This window comes from Athene cunicularia (assembly GCF_003259725.1).
Source record: "Athene cunicularia isolate RWA chromosome 1 unlocalized genomic scaffold, athCun1 chr1_part1, whole genome shotgun sequence".
NCBI lineage: Eukaryota > Metazoa > Chordata > Aves > Strigiformes > Strigidae > Athene > Athene cunicularia.
In genome coordinates, this window is record NW_020799091.1 from 91,639,112 (window position 1) to 91,661,337 (window position 22,226).

The 22,226-nt window shown below is 35.5% G+C and overlaps 1 protein-coding gene across 14 annotated transcripts in view; it reads right to left on the reverse strand.

The window, feature by feature from the left end:
* Positions 1–22,226, reverse strand: part of CASK (calcium/calmodulin dependent serine protein kinase) — a 199,469-nt gene that overhangs the window by 35,316 nt on the left and 141,927 nt on the right. For all 14 annotated transcript variants that reach the window (XM_026841024.1, XM_026841586.1, XM_026841435.1 and 11 more), the window contains 4 exons: positions 10,053–10,130; positions 7,791–7,871; positions 2,253–2,441; positions 1,646–1,724 (listed from right to left, as the gene is read on the reverse strand). In XM_026841024.1, the coding sequence (XP_026696825.1) occupies positions 1,646–1,724; positions 2,253–2,441; positions 7,791–7,871; positions 10,053–10,130 (427 nt within the window). The remainder of the gene's footprint in view (positions 1–1,645; positions 1,725–2,252; positions 2,442–7,790; positions 7,872–10,052; positions 10,131–22,226) is intronic.

Here is a 22,226-nt window from a genome sequence, read left to right on the forward strand (position 1 = left end):
CAGCTGGCATAGAGACAGGAGGCAGGCTTCAGAGCAGCTACTATTTCATAATTGGGAATTGTGCAGTTTGTACTTAATATTGCTAGATGAAATTATACAGTTCCTGTAACTCTCCCAGTAGATCTATTATCTGGTCCTTGCTGTTATTGCCTGGCAGTTTTCCATACAGCAGGAGGGACAGCAGAAACAACAACATATAAAAATTCCAAAACAAGTAAAAGCCACAGTCCCTGTCAATAGGATTCAAAGAAGTGTTGTGCTTGAGATCTATGTCAACTTACATTTGTGTTGTTCTGTTCAGTAAAAACATTCTAAATATAGGTATGTTGAATGAAGCTGTGAAGTTAAGAGGCATCTAGGACACTAACGAAATTAGAAACATTTTTTTAAAAAATGACAATACTACAGAAACACTGAAGTATAGGTCCTTTTTGAACTAAACCCGTGTGCAGAAGAGCTACCTTAGATGAAGCACATATAGAATAGGTTAAATTTCCCAAATCTTTAGAAATATACTATACAATTAAAAAATAAAAGAACAGACTTTTAATGGACATAGTTAGATTTTTTTACCCAGTTTTCACAGGTTTTAAAGGTTTTATTACCCCCGTTATAGAACACAGTCACGTGAAACAATACTCTGCAGAGGATCACCCCCTACCTAAGCACAGTTGGAAGAAAACTTTCTTCCTGTGAATCTTAATCTCCTCCTAAAATTCACTTTTAGAAGCCAAATAAATTTAAATTCAGAGGGTCCTCTAAAGGAATATAGAAATATATATGAATTGCACCTTTGCTTCTATGAGAAGTTTTATCTTTCCTGCTTCCTGACAAGTTTGATCATATCAGAGAGACAAAGTGAATATATCAGGGAAAGGATCGCTGTACCCTTTTCCTGTTTTATGTTTTGTCTTCGTAATTACCTGTTCCTAGCTTCCTTTGAAATAGAACAGTAGGCTAGAAGGACCTTTGGTCTGACAAATGATGAAAATTTTTGTATTCAGCAAAAGATGGCAAACTGTAAAAACTAAAGTAAACTTTTTAAGGGTGCAATCCAAACTTGCAGCTAACAACCTAGCAGGGAAGTTAATCTGTTTTAAGTAGGACAAAGCCCAGCTATTTTTGACACCTGATCTGGAAATGGAAAAGGAGTAGACTGGAGATGAAAAAAGATGCATGTTTGCAGGGTTTGCTATAGTAGTGAAAACTGAAAATAAAGATTCAAGTTCTAGGCACAAGAAATATTTAAAAAAACATTTTTATGAGCCTCAACATCAAAAGTACAAAGATCCTCAAGAATATACATGTATAAATTTACATTTTTTGTTGAACAAAGATTTTTTTTTTTTTAAACAGAGGATTAAATAAGTACAGCTCCAGAAGTTATTGACACTTCAATCTCTTACCGAGCTATACCCCCACTATCCTAATTAAGGCCTAAATGAAACATAGTGGGTGCTCATCCCAACACTGGCAGACATCTCCAACTGGAAGGTAATAAAGACAGTTAACAGGACTCCATCCAGATACAGAGGACTATGGAATAGCAGCAATCAAAATGAGGAGTATGTACTATTACACAGTTTGTATAAAATCATCAAAATAATTGTGTTTGAAGACCAAACTATTCATGACACATGATTACCTTGCCGGTGAATCATTCCTCCATGCATAATTCTTGCCACAATGCAATGGTTCAGCTCATTCATTTTTAAAGTGATTCCCTACAAAAAAGAAATGTTTATACCTTTAAAATAAGAATCACACTGCTTATTCTTTTAAGTGGTTAAGAACAGTCACTTATTCTAAAAGCCTGAAGGCAGGGTATAAATTTTAAGGTTAAAATAAAACATTGGCCATCACTTAAGTATGAGCAATAAAAACAGATACTATTTATAAGTGAAGATGCAATACTTTAATATATAAGCATATAAGATTCTGGTTTGTTAAAAATGTGATTTTGCACTTTGAGGTGCAAAGGGTCCAGTTTGGTTTAAAGCTTTATCTGCTATAACTACTACAAGGTTGTTTTTAAACAAAACCATCTCTGGTGGTACAGCAGTAGTATGAATGTACACATAGCATTTTAAGTTAAGGATATACACAGGAGGATAAGCATCTACAATGGCTGCTGAACTATTCCAATTATACTGGCATCTCTACTTCAAAGTGCAGAAACTGTCATTAAAATCATTATAATACTGGTCTTTATTAGTACAGAGTCAAGAAAAATACTGAGGTTCTCTCCATACCATTGGTTCATCTGTGTTCTTCTGGAACTGCACCAGTCGAACTCGTGTTACGTTCTCCATATCCATGTCGCCGTTGGCGCTTTCTGGAGAATCTCCGTTTAAGTATGGAGAGGTGGGAGGAGGTGTAACTCTCAGCGCTTCATCACTGTAAACTTCATGTGCCACTACATCATGAGTTTGAAGTAAGGCCTAGAGGAGATTACAGCAACAAAACATGAGACTTCTATCATCTCTGATACCCTCCACTTATAAGTAGTTTTGAAAATTTTCAGAAATATTTGTTCCTCACTTTCTATATAGGAACTTCTCCTTTAAAGGAGTCTAAGATATCTTCAGCAGACTGCAAATCCACACACACATATCATACCTAGCCTTTGAAATCTGCATGAGTAAATCTGATTTGCTACTGTAGATGCCTCAGTGAGAATGATTCTGCTTCCCTCTCCCCACCTTCTTGACACCTTCAAGGTGTCAGAATTAAGCTATCAACATTTACGTGCCTAGACACAGAATTAGGAAGCTACCTATTCTATAATAATTACCCTAGTAAAATGGAAAGGTATTCAGATCCTGTGGTATTTCATCCTAATAAAGACAGACTGTGGATCAATATTGACTGAAAGAATGAAATACTGTTTTTTGTTGTTTTCTAGCATAATCACTTCCATATCCTCCCTCTTCCCTAGAGCAGGGACCCAGCACAACCACAGTGAATTCAAAATGACTGATGAAAATTACAATCAACCAACAAACTGCTCAAATACTACCATAGTAGTTTTACTCTAATTCTTGATGCAAAGAATGGTACAACACAAAATTGATTAAATGTATTTAAATATCTTTGATAAGCAGAACAGCTGACTGTGTAAGAATTCTAAGCTAGGGCAAAGACATAAAGCCTGTATAACTGTAAAAAGCGTAACACAGTACCATGAAATAAAAGTTGGACAAAGCATAAACATTTGCAAAGCATTATTCAATAGTACCAGGCTTTTTTTAGGGTATGACATTACTCTGTTCTCCAGGATACCTTTAAAAGCCCCATATCGCATCCATTCCACATTTGCATTCAACTCTTAATAATGAGTATATCATAGCTAGCTTGCTTCTGTCCAAATACAAAATACAATTTATATGTGAACATGTTAGTTCTACTCCTATACTAACTCATCAGGGATCAGAGAGAGGTCCTGCCTCTATACCCAAATGGACTGGCTTCTCAGATAAGGATTGACAAATCAAGCCTAGTTCTTACAATATCTCTATAACAGCAGAGATGTCAGCCACCACTGCAGTTAGGTCAAACTATATTATAGCTAACACATTGTTAATTTTAATTTAAATGCTCATAACTCTTAACTTGCAAAACCCACCACTCTTGCAAGGCTTGAGATTGACCATCTAGAACTTGTTTTGGCAGAGAAATCTGACTCCACAATGTCTTAGTCTTCAATTAAAATGTTTAAGCAGAAATTAAACTGAAAAAAAAGTGAAAAAAGTGATAAAAAACATCCCTACAAGATGTATTTCTCAAGTGGAATCCAAGGCAGAAATGGGATTTTCATGGCCTCTACGAAATCCTAAATTTATTCCCAAGGTAGCACTTAAGTGTACCATATTATAGAAGATAACTTCATAAACAGTTTAAGTTCCCTTTCCTTAAATTAGTTTCAAACTATAGTTGGGAATTCAGCATTATAATGGTGGAATGGAATTTGCTAAACTAGCAATGTCCTGCCCACATTCCCTCCTGTTTTTCCAGTGTTTCAAGCCCACCTACACAAATACTATTTTTAGTTAAATACTAACCTTTATCTGCATTTTCTGTTTTTCATCTTATTTTGTCAACCAAACTTGCAACAACTCCTCTGCATTAGTCTGTACTACTGAAGCAACATTTTATATTAGAAATCAGGACCATATATGTAAGTTAAATCACTCTAATTAAATACATTCTTTATTTATTTAATGGGGTGTAAACTTATCTGTGAGTACTCCTATATGGGTTTAGGGATTTAGCCTAATTTTCATTATAGTATTTGAACACTGCAATTGTCTCAAATAAGACAAGAGCAGCCATGTACAATCATGCTTTAGCTCTGGCTATTATAAAAAACATCCATTCTAGGAGAGAGTGTGTGGTCTTGGCCTTGGGCACAAGCACTCTTTAACAGAGGAGAATGATCTTCTGTGCTTCCTTCAGCTCAATCTACCTATACTTACTCAACTTCATGCACCTGCCAGGATCCATTATACTCTCCACACCTGAATATTACATTGCTTATGTGATTTAGGGCCTTACATTCTCTTCCATCCACTTGCTTTGATTTATACTATATTTTTAGCAATAATATACATCTTCTAAGAGATTAAAATATGGTGATTTGAACATTTTTAAAGGTTCATAATTATACTAGAAGACTTCTAAATGTGTTAACAAAAATTAACACAGATTCAGAGACACCAGATATTGAAGTACAGCAAGCTCAATTTAAATATTGAAAACATTTAATATAAAGGCTGCTTATTTAAAGATATTTTCATGTATTTGTGTTAATTTTGATAATTCTGATTTTTTTCTTCCTTTCTTTTGCAGAACAAGATAATCCTGGTGAAAATGAGTTTAGTGAGAAAACTGTTTTCTACCATATTGCAGGATTATTGTCTGCAAAGAACAGTGTAGGAAGGCACATGGTGATGGGTAAAACCTATATGTAATTAAGTAAAAGTCTCTTAGTACATCAAACACTATAATTGCTGCCACACAGTAAACATATAACAGAAACGGCAACATTTGAATAACTACTCAAAGTTGTGTAATAGAATAAAAGCTCATTGAAATTTGTACACAACAAATGAGGTACTTGACAATCTTTTAAAGAATTCTTAGATCATTTATCTGCTGAAAGACCTTTATGCAAAATTTACATACATTTATTTAAATTAAAATGTTAAGCATGTACAGACTAAATTAATAATTTATTCCTTACTCCATAAAGCACACAAGGGTAAAACCAAACTAAAATGACAAAAAACTTTGAAGATCTCAGTGCCAATAAGAGTACTTTACAAACGCATACTTTATTGGCTTCGGTTCTGTAAAGGCCTATACCTAGTCTAAACCACTAATACTCTGTTTAAGTAAATGAGACAGACTATACACCACTGTCTTCTGATTAGGTATACACATTAGATAATAATAAAAATAATAGTAAAATACTGTAATCATACAGGTGTTAACACACACCATCCTACTTACTACACCTTATTGCTTCAGTCTCTGTGTGTCAAAGCTTAGCAACTTACTAACCGGAGTATTGCTCTGTACGATGCTTAGTAAACACATGACTGTAGGCTGACAATATTGCTTTACACAATTATTTCCATTCCTTATAGTATCTATTTTAAAGGCTTTGGCTCTGAAGGAAAGTTTGGCAGAATGCCCCATACAAAAGAATAATTTTGTAAGGTCTGCAACCTTATAAAAGGTGTATGTGGGAGCAGGAGTGTGAATGATGGGAGAGGATGGGATTGCCTCTTTGTCATCTGGAGGCTCTGGTATCTGCGCCCTACAGGTATGGTTCCTGCTGATTTAACTGCTGCTATACATGTTTGTGCCATTCCTCCTTAAAATGGACTGTGTGGTTCTGTCCCCTTGCTCGTTCTGGCTCTATCAGTATTACAGTTGTCCCTAATTCTTTTTGCTAAACAGATCACTGTTTTGTTGTGGAAGTTTTCTACTAGTTTAGCACAGTGAAATACTGAAGTGCATGGTCAGATGAATGTCAAAATAAGTGCAAGGGAGAGGATGAAACAGGGGACGAGGGGATGGGACTCCATCAACTAGCAGTTTAGCTTGGGATGCCATAGACTAACTTTGTGAAATTATTCTTCATCAAGAATACTTGTTATGGAATTGCTGCTTAGTCCTTACAAAAAAATACTTTTTTCACTTCTGTCACTTGATTTGATACATGATTTTTTTATATGCTGCAATCATTTTTATTGATGCCTACTCTGAAAATAATTTAGTCTTAAAAAATGCTCTTTCTCTGCAGTGCCTAATGTTTCTGCAATACAGTGGTAATTATGCAAAAAATGTAAATTAAATGAACCTATCAGATTTCCAAATAAAGAAGTACCAGAGAGTATTGTTCTTGGGTGTGTGTCCCCCCTCCCTTTTTTTTTTAAATAAATCTTTCTTAAACAATATGGCTGAGTACTATTCCACCCTGTTTTATGTTCTATTTCAAGCAAGTATTCCTGTAAAACGATGACCCAGATTTGTTACAGACTTCAGGATAGGTATCATCTCCAGGCAAAGACATACCAGTGTGTTGCTGAGTACAACATAAAAAGCCGATGTCTGTATTAGCAGTTAGTGCAATGAAATAGGAATGAATCAACAAGTAAAACAACTGGGGGTTAGTGAGGACCCAATGTACACACTGAACACATTGCAGCTTCCATCTGACCATCTTCCATCTTGCCCTGTGGACTGAATGCCCATTAGCTGCTGGATTACACTGGCTTCTGGCATACATCTTCGAGTTTAATTTTATCTGAAAGGAGTCTAGTTTGCATGCTCAGAGACCCTTACATGATACAAGCCAAAGCATTGTAAGGGGACAATCAGGAGATTCACTTCAAAACCACACTCCTGATCTGATTTAAAGTACTAAAATAAATGCACCCAAAGCTACAGTGGCCATCAAAAGAACACACTGGGACATGCAGCTATCCAGATTTCATCTTATACCTGAGTATGAGGTTGGTTTCAGCTCACTCTTTCCTGGAAATTAGGTTTATCCTTCAGACTTACAGTAATTCAGCTTTCAGGTGAGCAAATTCCACAAAGCCCCCTGCATATAATCCTTGCATTAGGGAAAGTCAAATTCATGATTTTAAACTGACAATAGTGTATAGCAGATTAAGAAAACACTTTTATTTCTGAATTTGTGAACTTCATCCATAGCATAAACAAAAAGAAATCCTTTAAGCAGTTTTGAAAGACTGGACTTCAGTAACTTGAACCAAGTTATTAAGCAGTCACATCCCTGACAATTACTGCCCACAAATCAGGTTTGTGAAACTGACACAGTAGAAGTTGATAATGTAACACAAATTCACTAGACTGTACAATCTATTGATTGTAAAATAATGTTAAACAAACACTTATTTTCAATGAACTCACACACCTTTATCATAACAAGACCTTGCAAAAAAAAAAGGATTCTAGCTCTACCTATGGACATCCAAAAGGATTTATTCTTCTTTCTAGGTGCAACACAGGTGCCCCCAAAAGACTTCATGGATTACTCCAAACTGCTGATATTTTTCAGCACAGCAATGGGAAGCAACAGTAGTAGGAATAGCAACTATTTTGCCACACCAGCAGAAATAGGTATGGGTAGGTATACTGTATTGTATATAGTTTCATCACTTGCAGATTTTAGACAGAATTTAAGGAAATTGCTTCTTCTAATATAAGGAATATTAAAAAAAAAAATTAACCCAACAAGAGTAGTATTTGCTTACCATGAAATGAGGTTGTGTTAAAATACGCTTTAGCTCCTTTGCATCATTGTTCTCTGGGTAACATGAAATTTCTTCCAATACCTGCAAAGTAAGCAGAATTGCCAATAGTAACTTTTTTTTAAAGAAAGCTATTAATCAAACAAATGAAAACCCTCACTGGTCAGTTAGAATATCTCCAAATGATTCTACATAATATTTTTGACAGGAAAGGTCTTAGGAGAATGTTCTCCCCGCAAGAGGACAGAACACCTCATTTCAACTTTCTTTCTGAGAGAGATTAAATCATAAATTTGAAGGAAACAGTTGCTCTTTTTTAAATTGACAATATTCCTCCAACAGCTAAATATATGGAGACAGAAATGAAGTGCTAATAGGTGACACACATCACCACCACCAATTGCTACTTTCACACATGGTCTCAATTTATTTAAACAATCAGTTTAAAAGCAGAATTAAAAATACTCATAAAACCTTCTCTCCACAGATTAAATTGTTAAAGACATCAAGTGTAGGTGGTCCATCTGCTACCCCACCTCCAAGCTCCAGAATTTATAAAATCAGAGCCATATTTCAGCTTATCACTGGGGGGAGGAGGAGGGAGTAAATAACTTATTTGCCTGAAACTGTATACTTCACAGAATCATAGAATGGTTTGGGTTGGAAGGAACCTTAAAGACCATCTAGTTCCACCCCCCCTGCCATGGGCAGGGACACCTTCCACCAGACCAGGTTGCTCAAAGCCCCGTCCAACCTGGCCTTGAACACTGCCAGGGAGGGGGCAGGCACAACCTCTTTGGGAAACCTGTTTCAGCATCTCACCACTCTCACAGGAAAGAATTTCTTCCTTACATCTAATCTAAATCTACCCTCTTTCCGTTGAAAGCTGTTACCCCTTGTCCTATCCCTACACTCCCTGATAACGATTCCCTCCCCACCTTTCCTGCAGGCCCCCTTTAAGTGCTGGAAGGCCGCTATCAGGTCTCCCTGGAGCCTTTTCTTCTCCAGGCTGAACAACCCCAACTCTCTCAGCCTGCCCTCATAGGAGAGCTGTTCCAGCCCCCTGATCATCTTTGTGGCCTCCTCTGGATCTGCTCCAACAGGTCTCTGCCCTTCTCATACCAGACACAGTACTCCAGGGGGAGGGGTCTCACAAGAGTAGAGGGGGAGAATCCCCTCCCTCGACTGCTGGCCACACTTCTGATGCAGCCCAGGATACAGTTGGCTTTCTGGGCTGTGAGTGCACATTGCTGGCTCATCGTCCGTTTTCCATCCACTAATACCCCCAAGCTACTCTCAATCTACTCACTGCCCAGCCTGTATTTGTGCTTGGGATTTCCCCAACCCATGTACAGGACCTTGCACTTGGCCTGGTTGAAACTCATGAGGTTTGCATGTGCCCACCACCTCTCAATTCTGTCAAGGTCCCTCTGGATGGCATGCCTTCCCTTCAGCATGCACCCCACAGCACATGCATACCCTCATTTTCACATGCAACTACATGGACAATGAAAGCAGAGTATTTTGCTTCTGGAAGCACCTCTAGGATTAACTGCCAGAAAATTTTGCTGAATAGGACTTCAGGGTGCCTATCATTATGACTTCAGTTATTACATAGTGTGTGAATGTCTTCCTGTTTCTTCTATTTTAATAGCACTATAAACAGTGTTCTCCTATGACATTACTCCCAACAACTGTACTTATTTTTACTCATAATACATAACACAACTATTTTTTAAATACTACTTGCAATAAATAAACAAAATACTATTTTTCAGGTATAAGAATTAAGAACATCTGTGTCTATTTACCTTTGTTATTAATGGGACACCATCATTGCATGCGTTTCTAGGTCTGCTCTTAGTTTATACATGATAAACTCAGTTTTTCTATTTAAAAAGCTGATACCTAGAAATGTATCTTTTTATGTGACTAAGTCATAAATATCAAACATCTGCTGCAGATAAATACACTGAACATGAAAAATACTGCATTTACCCAAAAGGAGTATTTCTTTTAATACTGCTATTGTTGCAGCAAAGGTTAAATGATGAAACTGAGTAATATATATAATCCTTACAGACATAATGAAATTCTGCAAGTTTATGCAACTTGTTATGTAACTTAAGTAAGCAATGGTAGAATTCCAGAAATAATTCAGATTATGAGCCAGAATACTTTATCAGTATCTTAATAAAGAAAAATATGTTCCTCTTTAATTACAATCAAACTTCCGAAGTTAAAAAATATATTTAAAGCCATTACCTCTTTGGCTCTCTGTACAGCATCACTTGGAGGATTCCTGATTTGTGGTGAAGATTTTGTGTTTATTTTGTCATAAAGCTGAAATTACAAGAAAACAAACTACTGAAATCATATGCTACTTTACATAAAGTAATGGTGAGTGCTAACAATAGCCTGCTTATGCTACCATGATTAAGATTATTGTTAAAATGCAAGACCCATGGATGTTCTGTATACAAAATCTAACATTAGGGTTTTGGCTTTTCATTTTTAAACATTTCCTGATTTGAACAGTGCCATAGATTCAGAGTTCATAGGATGACATGGGAAAGTTCAAGAGGTTAAGGGATTCTGCAAACCTCCTTTGCTTTTTCTACAGTTTTACAGAAACTATATTCTTCTACTAGAAGTGATCATATGAATCTTGAATAAATGCTGTAAATCATACATTCTGCTATAAAAGTCAAATTAATCTGCATATCCCACTTTTCTTAATAGATCAAGTAATCAAACATTCCAAACAGTAATTTAAATAAACCTCAGAATATGGGAAAATGCTCTTGAAGATAGAGTACTACAAAAGCCAGTCTTTGGAGAAGAGAAAAACAAACCTTGCCAAGAATGAGTGCTCAGAAAAAAAGAGTACACTTATTCTCCTAGGTTTTTGTACTGTGCAGAAGAATGCCAATGTGTTTAAACAGGAAATCATAAACTTTGCAGGTTAATTTAAAAAAAACCCAAACTTAAAAAACTCCCTCAATTCTGCCAAACACAATAGGAGAAAGCTCTATCTTCAGTTTGAAATTAGAGATAGACATTACAGGCTTTCTTTCATACAAACTTAACAGACTGTGCATATTTTAAAGGAATAAATGTACACTTAAGAATAAACAGGCACTGCAATAAGTACTATTTTCAAATAAAAAAAACCACTTTTGGCTTACATTTCAAACAATATAAAGATGGTAATCCCTGTAATTATTTCCTATTTACGTTAAACTACTTCTTTAAAATATAAGACAGAAAAAAAGATACAAATAACTTTTTAGGATATTAGAAAAGTTTTTATCACAGTGATGGTGCTGAAACATTGCAACAAGTTGTCCACGGAAGATGTGGAATCTGTCAACTTTGGAAATACTCAAAATTCAACTCAAATTCAAAATAGTGTATATAAACAAACATTGAAAATACACAAGGGACTCTAACACCTTCAATAAATCCTAACACTGTAAAGAATGAGTTGATAAGGACCCCCCCATTTAGGCTTCTCAGCAAGGAGTTCTCTGGACCTTCTTCTGAGAAGCTTACAGCTCCACTGTTTGGCTGAAGATGGCCTCAGATGTTAGAAAAAGGCAATCCTGTCAAGCTACAGAAGCGCTCTCTTTCTCACATGAAATATCATTCAGTTTTAGAAGAGATGTAAATTGAAATAAATGAAATCCAGTATCATCATCATTTTCCTTGTATTCCTTAACCATCTAATTCACATGTTGGAACATTTCAAGTTCATAGACAAATAAATGCAAAAAAAGGGAACAACGTCACTTTCAAAAAACACTGTCTGCAGGACAGTTATACCACTATATTGGGGGAAAAAAAGTAGAAAAGTCAAATCAGCTTCTTCCACATCCAGCAGCTTCACCTTGTGATGCCAAAACACTGCTGTACCGAGTAGTTTGAGCAGCCTTGATGACTGCTGAAGTTCTTAAAATTAAAGTTTTCTGCTAGCTTATGGTTAGGAAGTATTTTAGTTGTATACACAATTATTTGATTTTACCTCTTCTTAAATAAGTAAAAAAAAACTACCCAAATTCCACAACTCCAAATTATTATCACATTTATACTCCTGTTAAGAAACTGCATCAAGCACTGTGTAATGAATAAAGAGCAGTAGGAGCTACTGAAAATGGATTATATCCAACATGAATATTATTTAATGTATTTTTCTGAAAGTCACACACACATCCTGTTTAAGGGTAGTGAAATTACAGAAAAGTTAGCATGAAGATATTTTTATTAGTTATTTCTTGTAATTGTTTAAAAGCTAAGCTGCTGAAGTTGCTTACTTCATTCACGTCACTACGTTACTGTGATCCAAAACAACCAGCAGTTTATAGAAACAATTTTTTATCACTATCATGGGAGAGGCACAAAGGAAAGTAGGAAGAAAAGTACATCTAAGAATGTTTATATAAAATCAAGGCAAAGTTCAGACTAAACAAGGGTGCATTTATTTTTCCGTAGCACCTTCACAAACTTAATTTCATTTTCCAGGACTGCTACTTACTGAGATTTGCTTCCAAGGCATCAAACCATTAGGAGGGACTCTGACAGTACTTAAGGAAAAAACCCTTCATATTTGCACTAAGGCTTAAAGCCTATATATTATCCAAGCCATGGGATCTATTAATTGTTTCTAGAGGTAAAAGACAGCCCCAACTTGAGAAAGGATGTATTTTTGCTAGCTTCACTAGCATGAGCATATCTCTCCTAGAGAACCTTCTTGGGTACTCCACCTTCAAAGCTCATTACAGTGGAAGGCACTCATTCCAGGATCTAATGCAAACAGCCTACATCACATTACATTTTTACAATGAGTAGTATGTGTTTTTCTCTGAAGTTCTGTCCTAAAAAGCAAGAGCCAAATAAAACCCACAATAAATCTGAAAAGAAACTTGAACCTCTGCAGCTTGAAATGAAATTATAGGTATCACTGATTTCCTCCCTTGGGAATTTTTAAAAAAATCAGAAACAGGTATTTTTGAAATGGTATACTCCAAGTTAGTTCATGGAAATTTTAGCTTACAAGTGGACCAGGCTACATAATTAAAATTGCTTCTCCTAGCCACATATTCCACAAACAACAGATTAAACTTTAAAATTTCAGTGTAAATAATTTGTTATTTATTGGAAAATGATATCTGTATTAATAAAACGGGTGTTTTGTGAATTATCCCAGAGGAAGCCAATAGCAGTAGTGAAAGATTTATTTTTGTATGTGAAGTTATCAATGGTGAAAGAAGATTTCCACATGAGAAAATCCAAATAACAAAATGTAGTTTGTTAATTGTTGTACAATATTTTTTTAAGCACACTATAGATGTTCAGCTAGTTGTTACTACCTCTGTGCTCTGAATTATTTTTAAAACATGAGCTAACCGAGGCTTTTATCATGTCATGTTTTTTTTAATCTTTTTTATAGATGGGGTACAAATTCTTAGGTTTTAATTGTGGTTCTTGAAATAATGGTGAACACTGTCGATCTAAAACGGTTTTTAATCCATTTTTAACAACAAAAGAGCTGTACTTATTATTGACATTTGAGGATAGCAACAGAAAAATTGCCTAGTGGAAACAACAAGTATTATTACCAAACTGTCTCTGTCTATTTTCACATCTCATCTGGAAAAAAACTTTTGTTGAGGCCATGCAATTTGTCTCTGGTATAATGCATTATAGCACTAAAATATTTTGGAGATTAGTAGTAGAAATTACAATACACAAGACAAATGCAATTATTACACACTGAAGACAGTAAAATGACAATACTGTTTTCAAATCTATAAACACATACACAGCAATACCTCATGAACCATTTATCTTGTTCAGGTTCACATGTCCTTAGGTATTTCTAATGCATCTTTAGGAGAAATTAAAACAGTATTATGTACAAGATTGTATCAGAAGTACTATTTCTACATTAACTGTATATGTAGCCAAAGCAAAGTAAGAACATACAGCCAAGATAGATACGTTTGAAGACATAAGAAGTAATAATAAGTAAACTTAGAAACAAAGTATTAGTACCTCTTAGTACTTGTTTTATATTTTAATGTTTTCAACATACCATTCCAGCAATGCTTTCACAGAATTTTTTTGGACATAAAAAAAATATCTGGTTCTAAACAAGTCTCTTGTTTGGTATGTACTCATATAAACAAAAGGATGAATCCAGGATATTATTTTGTAGCTCTCATTTCCAATTTTAGTAATTGTGTCTTCAGTCTGGACAGAACTTTTTAGCATTCTGTTATTAAGCGTATTTAAAAAAACACATTAACTCTAAAAAGAATTAGTCTTTACTGGTTACAGAAGATGATTAGAAGCTTTCCGCCAGAAGACAGCAAATCTTATTCTGTGCATTAATACATCAGAACTGGTGAAGCAGTCCTAGCTTCTTTGCAATCTTTGAAAAAAACTTTGGCAGTACCTTTAAAATATTTTTGCACTTAAACAATAGCTACAGCAGAAGCAATTTGGAAGAAGGAATTTACAGCTCCATAATTTGTCTCTGTAAGCATCTGAATTTAGAGGTTTCATTCAGACACATTAAGAGAACATTTTTTCCTTTGGATGTAAGAATCCAACACAACTTTATATGAAAGTTTTACAAAATGTTTAAGAAAAGTCTGAATAAAATCTGTTTGCACACATCATATATTAAACATTAATGACAATTACAGCCAGGCTTTATATACTCCTGTAGAGAACACAGTACTACATGCAGTTAGCTACAGAATTCTAATCACAGAAAATCAGTCTTTACAGGCTATTCTTTCAGCAGCCCTGCAACAGTAAGTCCTTCAGGGACCATACCAAAGGTGGTTTCTTGTGGAACAGAATGAACTGGTTCATTCTTCACTGTCCTCAACAAAATGCTTTTCTATGTAATACCAACAGACTTCCAGCAGATCAAAATCTGTATGTGCCCTAATGATGGGCTTTCTTTTTGCTGGAACGCTCTATTTTCAAGCAAATAACTCTGCCCCCTCACCCCAGTAGCCCAACCTCCAACAATTTCACTCAGCAATAAGCATAAATGCAACAATTAAAAATTTCTAACAATTGATAAAAAATAAGTCTTGCAAAATGCATCAACAATTGTAACCTTTGGAATTTCTAGACTTTTGCGTATTTTACATCTTGGTCTCCTCAGCACCAGTTCTTCTGTATTTGCTACACAGAAAATCAAAATTAAGAGCTTGCTCTAGAAAAGCTTAACAATCACAGCTGATATATTAATAAAAATCGACGTAACAAACAAAAATCGATATCACAGCTAATTAACAGAATTTTACTTCTTAAAAAGACAAGTTTTGCTTTAAATTATGCATGTCAGAACACAAATGCTATGAAGAGAATACGCACAACAAGTCAAGTATCGTCACTATCAGTTGACCAGTTTTCCTAGAAGCCTTCTGCCTGTATAAAGAGAACTCAGTTCTTCTGGTGTTTAAAAGCAGACAGCCCAAAGCCTAATCTACAATCAGGCAGTCGAGACAAAACAACAAACTCTTCTCCTCTGACTAGTTTTTCACATGTGCAGAAATATCTTTTTAACCATTTCCTGTAAGAGGAGTCAGAATAGTGTTCAAACACAACTTCCATTCAATGTCACACTGAAAAATTTAGATATGTCACACCTAGGAGAAATTTAACCTCACTGCCTGGTCTAATCTTAAATGTAATCAAAGTTAGACCATACAGTGAAATCAGTAAGTATTTTATCTATCCAAAATCTGGAAGTTTCTGTGATACGAAGAGAAACTTCTGTTGAAACAAGGGGTACCGAACTGCTAAACCATAAATCCCTATGATCTTTTAATACAAATACACACTTTCTGAGGATTCAGTTATAATTCAGGCAGACAGAAACTGGGTTGTCAACCTCAAATCTTAAGTCCCCAAACTGAAATGTCAAAAAATAATCATTAAAATATAATCTTATATATTCAACTTCTACCTTTTAAACAATATAACCATATGCAACATGGTGATATTAAGAGGACTGACTTTCATCACTTTTAGGTTTTTGTACCATCTAAAAATTCTCAGGTGGAGGTGCTGCCCCTTGCACAGCAACATTTACTAACAATAGGCTTGTTGCTCTGTAACCTTTCACAACTCTCCATCATGGTACACTATTTACCCCAGAGATTTCATGCGCTGCAAATCTGAAAGAAATCCACGGCCTATTGAACAAAATATTCACAAGCAGGAGTATCAAAGTAGTGATAAAATTAAGGAACTAATTCAATAATTGCTAGACTACTTCCTTCTTCTGCCAGTTCTGTTGCACAGCAACTTTTCCATGCAAAATATTATAACCTTCCCATGGGTGTCTCTTTCCTTGGGATTCTACACTCTCAAGGAAACACATCCCTAAAGGTAACAATTCTTACTGGAAAACACTCTGAGTAACAAGGTCACAGTCAGCAGGGGCTTTATGTTCAACTTTGTTTAAAGACAGTTTGTTCCTTTAAACCCTCTGTTTTTCACTGTTAAGGACTGTGCCTGAAGTCCACTGTTACCATTTTAGCATCAATGATCAAACAGTAATTTCCCAGCGTAATTCTACAGCACACATTACAGTTCTGTCCTGTATGAAAGTCTGAAGCATATTTAAGACTCTACTTTGTGACCTCTACAGCATTACAGGTTACAGCCCTCCAGAGCTTCAAACTTTTTTCTGTGATACACTTATTGTAGGAGTACAGTTTTTGATTTTTTTTTTTGCATTCAAGTTCCTTGGAGTGAAATGCTGTGCAATTAAAGTGAACAAAACTACTTCAATAGAAGGTTTCAAGTAGTTTATCAGCTAAAATGAAGAATTCCTGACACAGTATTCACAGAACAAGACAGTCTGAAGCAGTACGTTAATTCTGTCTGAACAGACAAGTGTTTGCTTCTGTCATGTCACAGAACTGACAACTGCCATTACTGCAGCTTGTTACTTGATGCAGTCAGACTTTCAGTAATCCTGACAGAGGTTATGTTGAGTTGAAACACTCAATTTCTTTCTATATATTCACATTCAGGCAAATTATTCACATTCACTCAAATTATCTTTTACGTAAAAAAATTCTTATAGTAGCAAAGAGAACCCTGAATTTCACTTCAATTTTGATTATTATGCGATAGAACTGAAATACACGTTATTCTTTCAATTTTTAGCAGAACTTTTATCTGCAAAATGTAGGCCAACTGTAATTTGTTTTTAAAAGTCATCTGCATTCTTACGTATTCATAATGTGTTACTTGTAGAACTGCTACCTGTGTCAGAAATGTGCATAAACCCAGATTTTCTTCTGCCTTTACCTACAACAACAGGTAAGAAAAAATATTGCCGGGTAAACTCAACCAACCCTATTGAATTTCAACTTTTACTCCAAGTTGCTTCCCTTTTTTGAGACCATTCCACTTTTGGGCTTCTTCACTTGTTTATTTTAAATCAAGAACTTAACTTTTGGGGGGAAGAAGAAAGGAGAGGAAACTCAAACAAACTGGGTAAAACATTTTTCTCTGTATATTAGTTCAATTCCCACTGCACACAACTGACAAACAATTGTCTTCTAGAAAGAAAGAATGACAAATTTCGTTGTATTGCATAGACAAAACCTGAAATTCTGACCATGCAAAACTGACATGCCAACGAAGTTAAATACCAGCTGGAAAATATTTAATACAGGTTGTTAATGACCACATTTCTGATGTATGTAGATGATACCACATGTTTCTTAGTCGTCAATATCTCACTACTGGAGGAGGAGGAAATACATTAACTGATCTACTTCAAGAACTGCTAGAACAAAATTCCTTGAGCCTTCAGTGTGCTATACATGACAACAAACACTGCCAGTCAGATGTGGTCCTACTGAGTTGCCAGAACAGCAGCTTAGTAAAGCATAAATCAAGGGAGGATGAATAAATTGAAGGTCAGAAGGTGACAGATACAGTATCTATTTTATTAAGGTGAAACCCTGAAATTAATGTAGGCTTCCTTTTAGAAGGAAAACACATCCCCCCACCCTGTAAGAAGTGCACAGCAAAGGACCATGTATGCATTGCCTTCATAGTAATCCAAGGGGTAAAAAGGAACCCAGAAAGAAAACCTCCTCATTGCTTTTACAGGGTCTGTTGGCAGGTTACACGACAGCTGGAAGGAAAGCATACAACCCTTTGTCAGTGTTGGCAATAGGCAAAGATGCCAAGTTGTATTATGTAAGTTATCACTCAGTATTCTATAATCTAAATCTTGCATTGACATATTTTATATGCTTGGAAACACCAGGGGAACTAGAAGGCTAAGGTATAGAGCACTGAAAAATTTTTCCATTCTATTATGTAGCTAATGTTGGGGTATCTGTTGTATCTATCTTTTGATCAAAACTTAAGAAAAGTGAAAATGTATCAAAGTTTAAATTCAATAGGTTACAATCCTGTAGCGAAACTGCAGGCAGTCATGAACTGTGGGGAAATCACAGTTCAGTCTGAAACCAAGACTATACAAATCTCTGCAGCTTCATACGCTTAATCCACTGTGCTTACATATGTAGGTGTAACCATTTTTAAACTGTACTTCTTGCACTGCTAGCTTGGACAAGCAGTAATTTAGGCTTTTAAAATGATAAAAGAACTATTTCTATTTATGTGTATTACATGGCACACTTTTTTACCGTCACAAAATAAATATTTTCACAGTTTGTTCTAAAGCAATCTTTCATCTAATTTTATTTTTTAAACTGATATAGTTAAAAGCAGATTGAAAGACACACATGCTTATACTGGTTCGGACAACATGGTCAAGTGTCAAGATGTTCAGTAATATCTGACTTATATGTTCTATTTCTTTGCAAGGGTCTAACTTTCTACCATATGCGATGAACAAGTTTCAGTTCTACTGCAGAATATATTCCTTTTTAGCAGAAACTACCGTGCACTTACTCTCTAAAGTAAAAGCCTTCACACTTCAGAAGGTAAAAGAGCTGAGGAAAGGACTATATTCTTACAACGTAAACTGTAGGGTATGTGTGGTTTTTTTCCACAACCATCCTTTTTAATTGTGCCTCTTGATTTGCTTCATACTTAGCAATAGGGTTTTTAATTTTTTTTTAAATTTGTGTCACAGAAGCACTGATAACCAGTTACATCACTGCTCAAATCACACAAGACATTATTTCCTTCTATTTAATTTCAGGTGCCCCTAAATGCCTCATTCATATATAATGAAACTAGACTCCTGTATCTGACAGTATAATATTTCATTATAAATTAGGGCTTTAATCCAGTAATTTGTCTAATATATTAAGAAAAACCCACATTAATACTCATCATGAAAATTCTATTGAGTGTAGAAGCTGCAGTGCTCAACAAGTGATAGCAGATGTTAAAAGATATGCCAGACAGTACATTTACACAGCTTGCCAAAGAGGAAGAAGTTTCAATTTAGCAAAATTCTAGATCATATGTGATACATGTAGGTAAACATATGTTCTCTCAAACTGGAATGTGTGGGGAGCAAAACCAGGTTTTGAACAATCTTAAATAAATATGTGCAACACTTCAAAATCATAGTGATAATACAAAAATTATTTAGATATAAGTAGACTAAGATGTTTTCCTACCTCCACAAAGGAGGTGAGAACTCTTCAATTTCTGCTGCCATGAGCTGACTGCAGATATCCAGGGTACCCTTCAGTCCTCCATACACACTACAATATGACTTCAGTATGCCATCTAATCTTTTTCTATTTCAGGAACTCTCTGCCACAAGTCCCTGCAGCCATTTTTTTGGGGGGGGGTCTCAACTCCATTCCTGTATCATAAACCAGATTTTTCTCTATTCACATTGCAAAAGTTTTAACTTCTTTTGGAAAGATGAAAGAACTAAAACTAGGATGAGAGATGCTTTGCACGTAGCAGTACCAAGAAAAATAGCACATCAGTCAGAAAAATCAACACAATGAAATTCAATGGCCCCAGTAAAAGAACCTCACTCATTCTGGAATGTACCAGTAGTACTGTTGTGAAAGACATGGACTGAGATCATTATTTCACAAGGTACTTTAACATATTTGTAATTTCAAGAACACAAAAATCTCATTATTTCAATAATATAGTAACTTAAATTTTTTTTTTTTTGCTGTATCAGATATCTAATTGAAGCTGATCTTATCAAAAACAATGCAAACCAACCACCTTTTAAAGACAACACCAAGCAGCTGATCAGATAAAAGTAAGCATAAAAGACACTGAGGTGCTGGAGTGAGCGAGTCCAAAGAAGGGCAACAAAGCTGGTGAAGTGTCTGGATCACAAGTCTTATGAGAAGCAGCTGAGGGAACTGGGGTTGTTTAGCCTGGAGGAAAGGGGGCTCAGGGGAGATCTTATCACTTTCTACAACATCCTGAAAGGAGGTTGTAGCGAGGTGCATGCTGGTCTCTTCTCCCAGGTAACAAGTGATAAGGACAAGAGAAAATGGCCTCAAGTTGTGCCAGGGAAGTTTAGATTGGATAGCAGGAAAAATTTCTTCACCAAAAATGTTGTCAAGCATTGGAACAGACTGTCCAGGGAAGTGGTTGAGTCACCATCCTTGGAGGTATTTAAAAGACTTGTAGATAAGATATGGCGTTTAGGGACATGGTTTAGTGGTGGACTTCGCAGTGCTAGATTAACAGTCAGACTCAATGACCTTAAAGGTCTTTCCCAACCTAAATTAATCTATGATTCTATAAGCACCAGGGAAAACTAATCCATGAACACAGGAAGGACTATAAAAAGAGTCATGTTACATGGACAACACCTTGATATACCCCACAGTATAACCTTTGCTCCCATTTTCTCTCCCACTTCCAATATGAACTGATGACCTATAGAGGAACTACTGACTCAGGTTAAGCCTAAATAGGCTTCATTCCCAATTAACTCGTCAGGACTAGATCACCATCTTGAAGAAAAGGATGTTAATGACCACAAACCTCATTCCAGGGTATACAGAATACATATAAAACTAGTTAAATCCACAATGATTACAGAAGGTTGGCAAACCAGCTTCTCACCTACTTTGTGACATTGAGCATACCTTCCACTAGAAGATGCTAATGTTGGACTCAGAACCATTTTTGTTTCTCCCTATCTATCCATGTAAATTTTCTGTAATGACATACCGAGAAAAAAAATATACTGCAGTGAGCTCATTAGCACAAAGAACAGTCAACATGTACCAGCCAACTACTTGAATAACTGGAAGTATAAGGCAGTGAGACCTGACTGACTTCAAAGATAGAAGCATAGCTTACTGAGCTGTTACTACATTACTTTTGGATATTTTAATGTAAACTAAGTGTAGGCTGAAATATCATTTTCAAGAAAGCTCCTAGCGCTGACAAAGCAGAAGAGTTATTTGAGATTTGTGGACTGTATCCCAGGAGCTGTGGCATTTTTTATTTTTGTTGTTTCTCAGAGTGAGTCTCAAGCTCCTGGAGAAATAATAAATCAGAGAATCTGAAGTTTTAGAAGGAATAAACCCCCAAACAGGTAGCCCTTATGGTTAAAAAGGAACTAAAACTAACTTGAACTACACTCACTATAAAAAGAAATGAAGAAAATGTAGAAAGTAAAATATGAAAATGAACCTCTTTACCTCAAAACAGTATCAGTGAAATTAATTAAGTTTCTCCAAGGACCAGGAATACAATTCTAGTGTTCTTTGACAGATCATGGCCCAGTAACATAAAAATACATTGTAATCAAGGGAATTTTTAGTTCCACATACTAAAAAAAGTCTGTGGATTTATGCTTTTGGAGTAAGATGTGTTGGTGCACACAGACACACACACACTTGCAGACACTAAAAATGACACACCATTGACACTGGGAAGATGACATTAGGCCAAGAGGAATAGGCTAAATAGTAAATTCTCATTTAAAGTACATAATTTATTAAGCTGAATTTTACTTGATGATTCATCACATCAGTACTATGCTTATAAATACTCAGAAATGACAGAATATTACTATCACAGTGTCATGGAATCCAATTCAGAATTTTGCATTGTTGGAAAGTGATGGATACATAAATTTCTTAAAAATTAATCTTAATATAAAAGTTATTTTTAGCTCTTATTAGTCTTGTGTTTAAGAGATGCAGGCATATTATATATTACAAAAACATGGAACAAAATTGGTTTCTGCTTAGAAGACTAAATATAAGAAAAATTCTCTATATAAATTTGTAAGACACAGAAACAGGAAGAACAAGAACCATCATGAGATGATGTGACTAGCACAGTGATCTACATATCCCAGGAACACAGAAAATGACATGCAAAGATATAAAGGAAGTTGAAAATAGAAAGTATTTTAGAGAATGATTATGAAATAATGCAGAAGAAATTCTGGAATAGCCTCTGCTT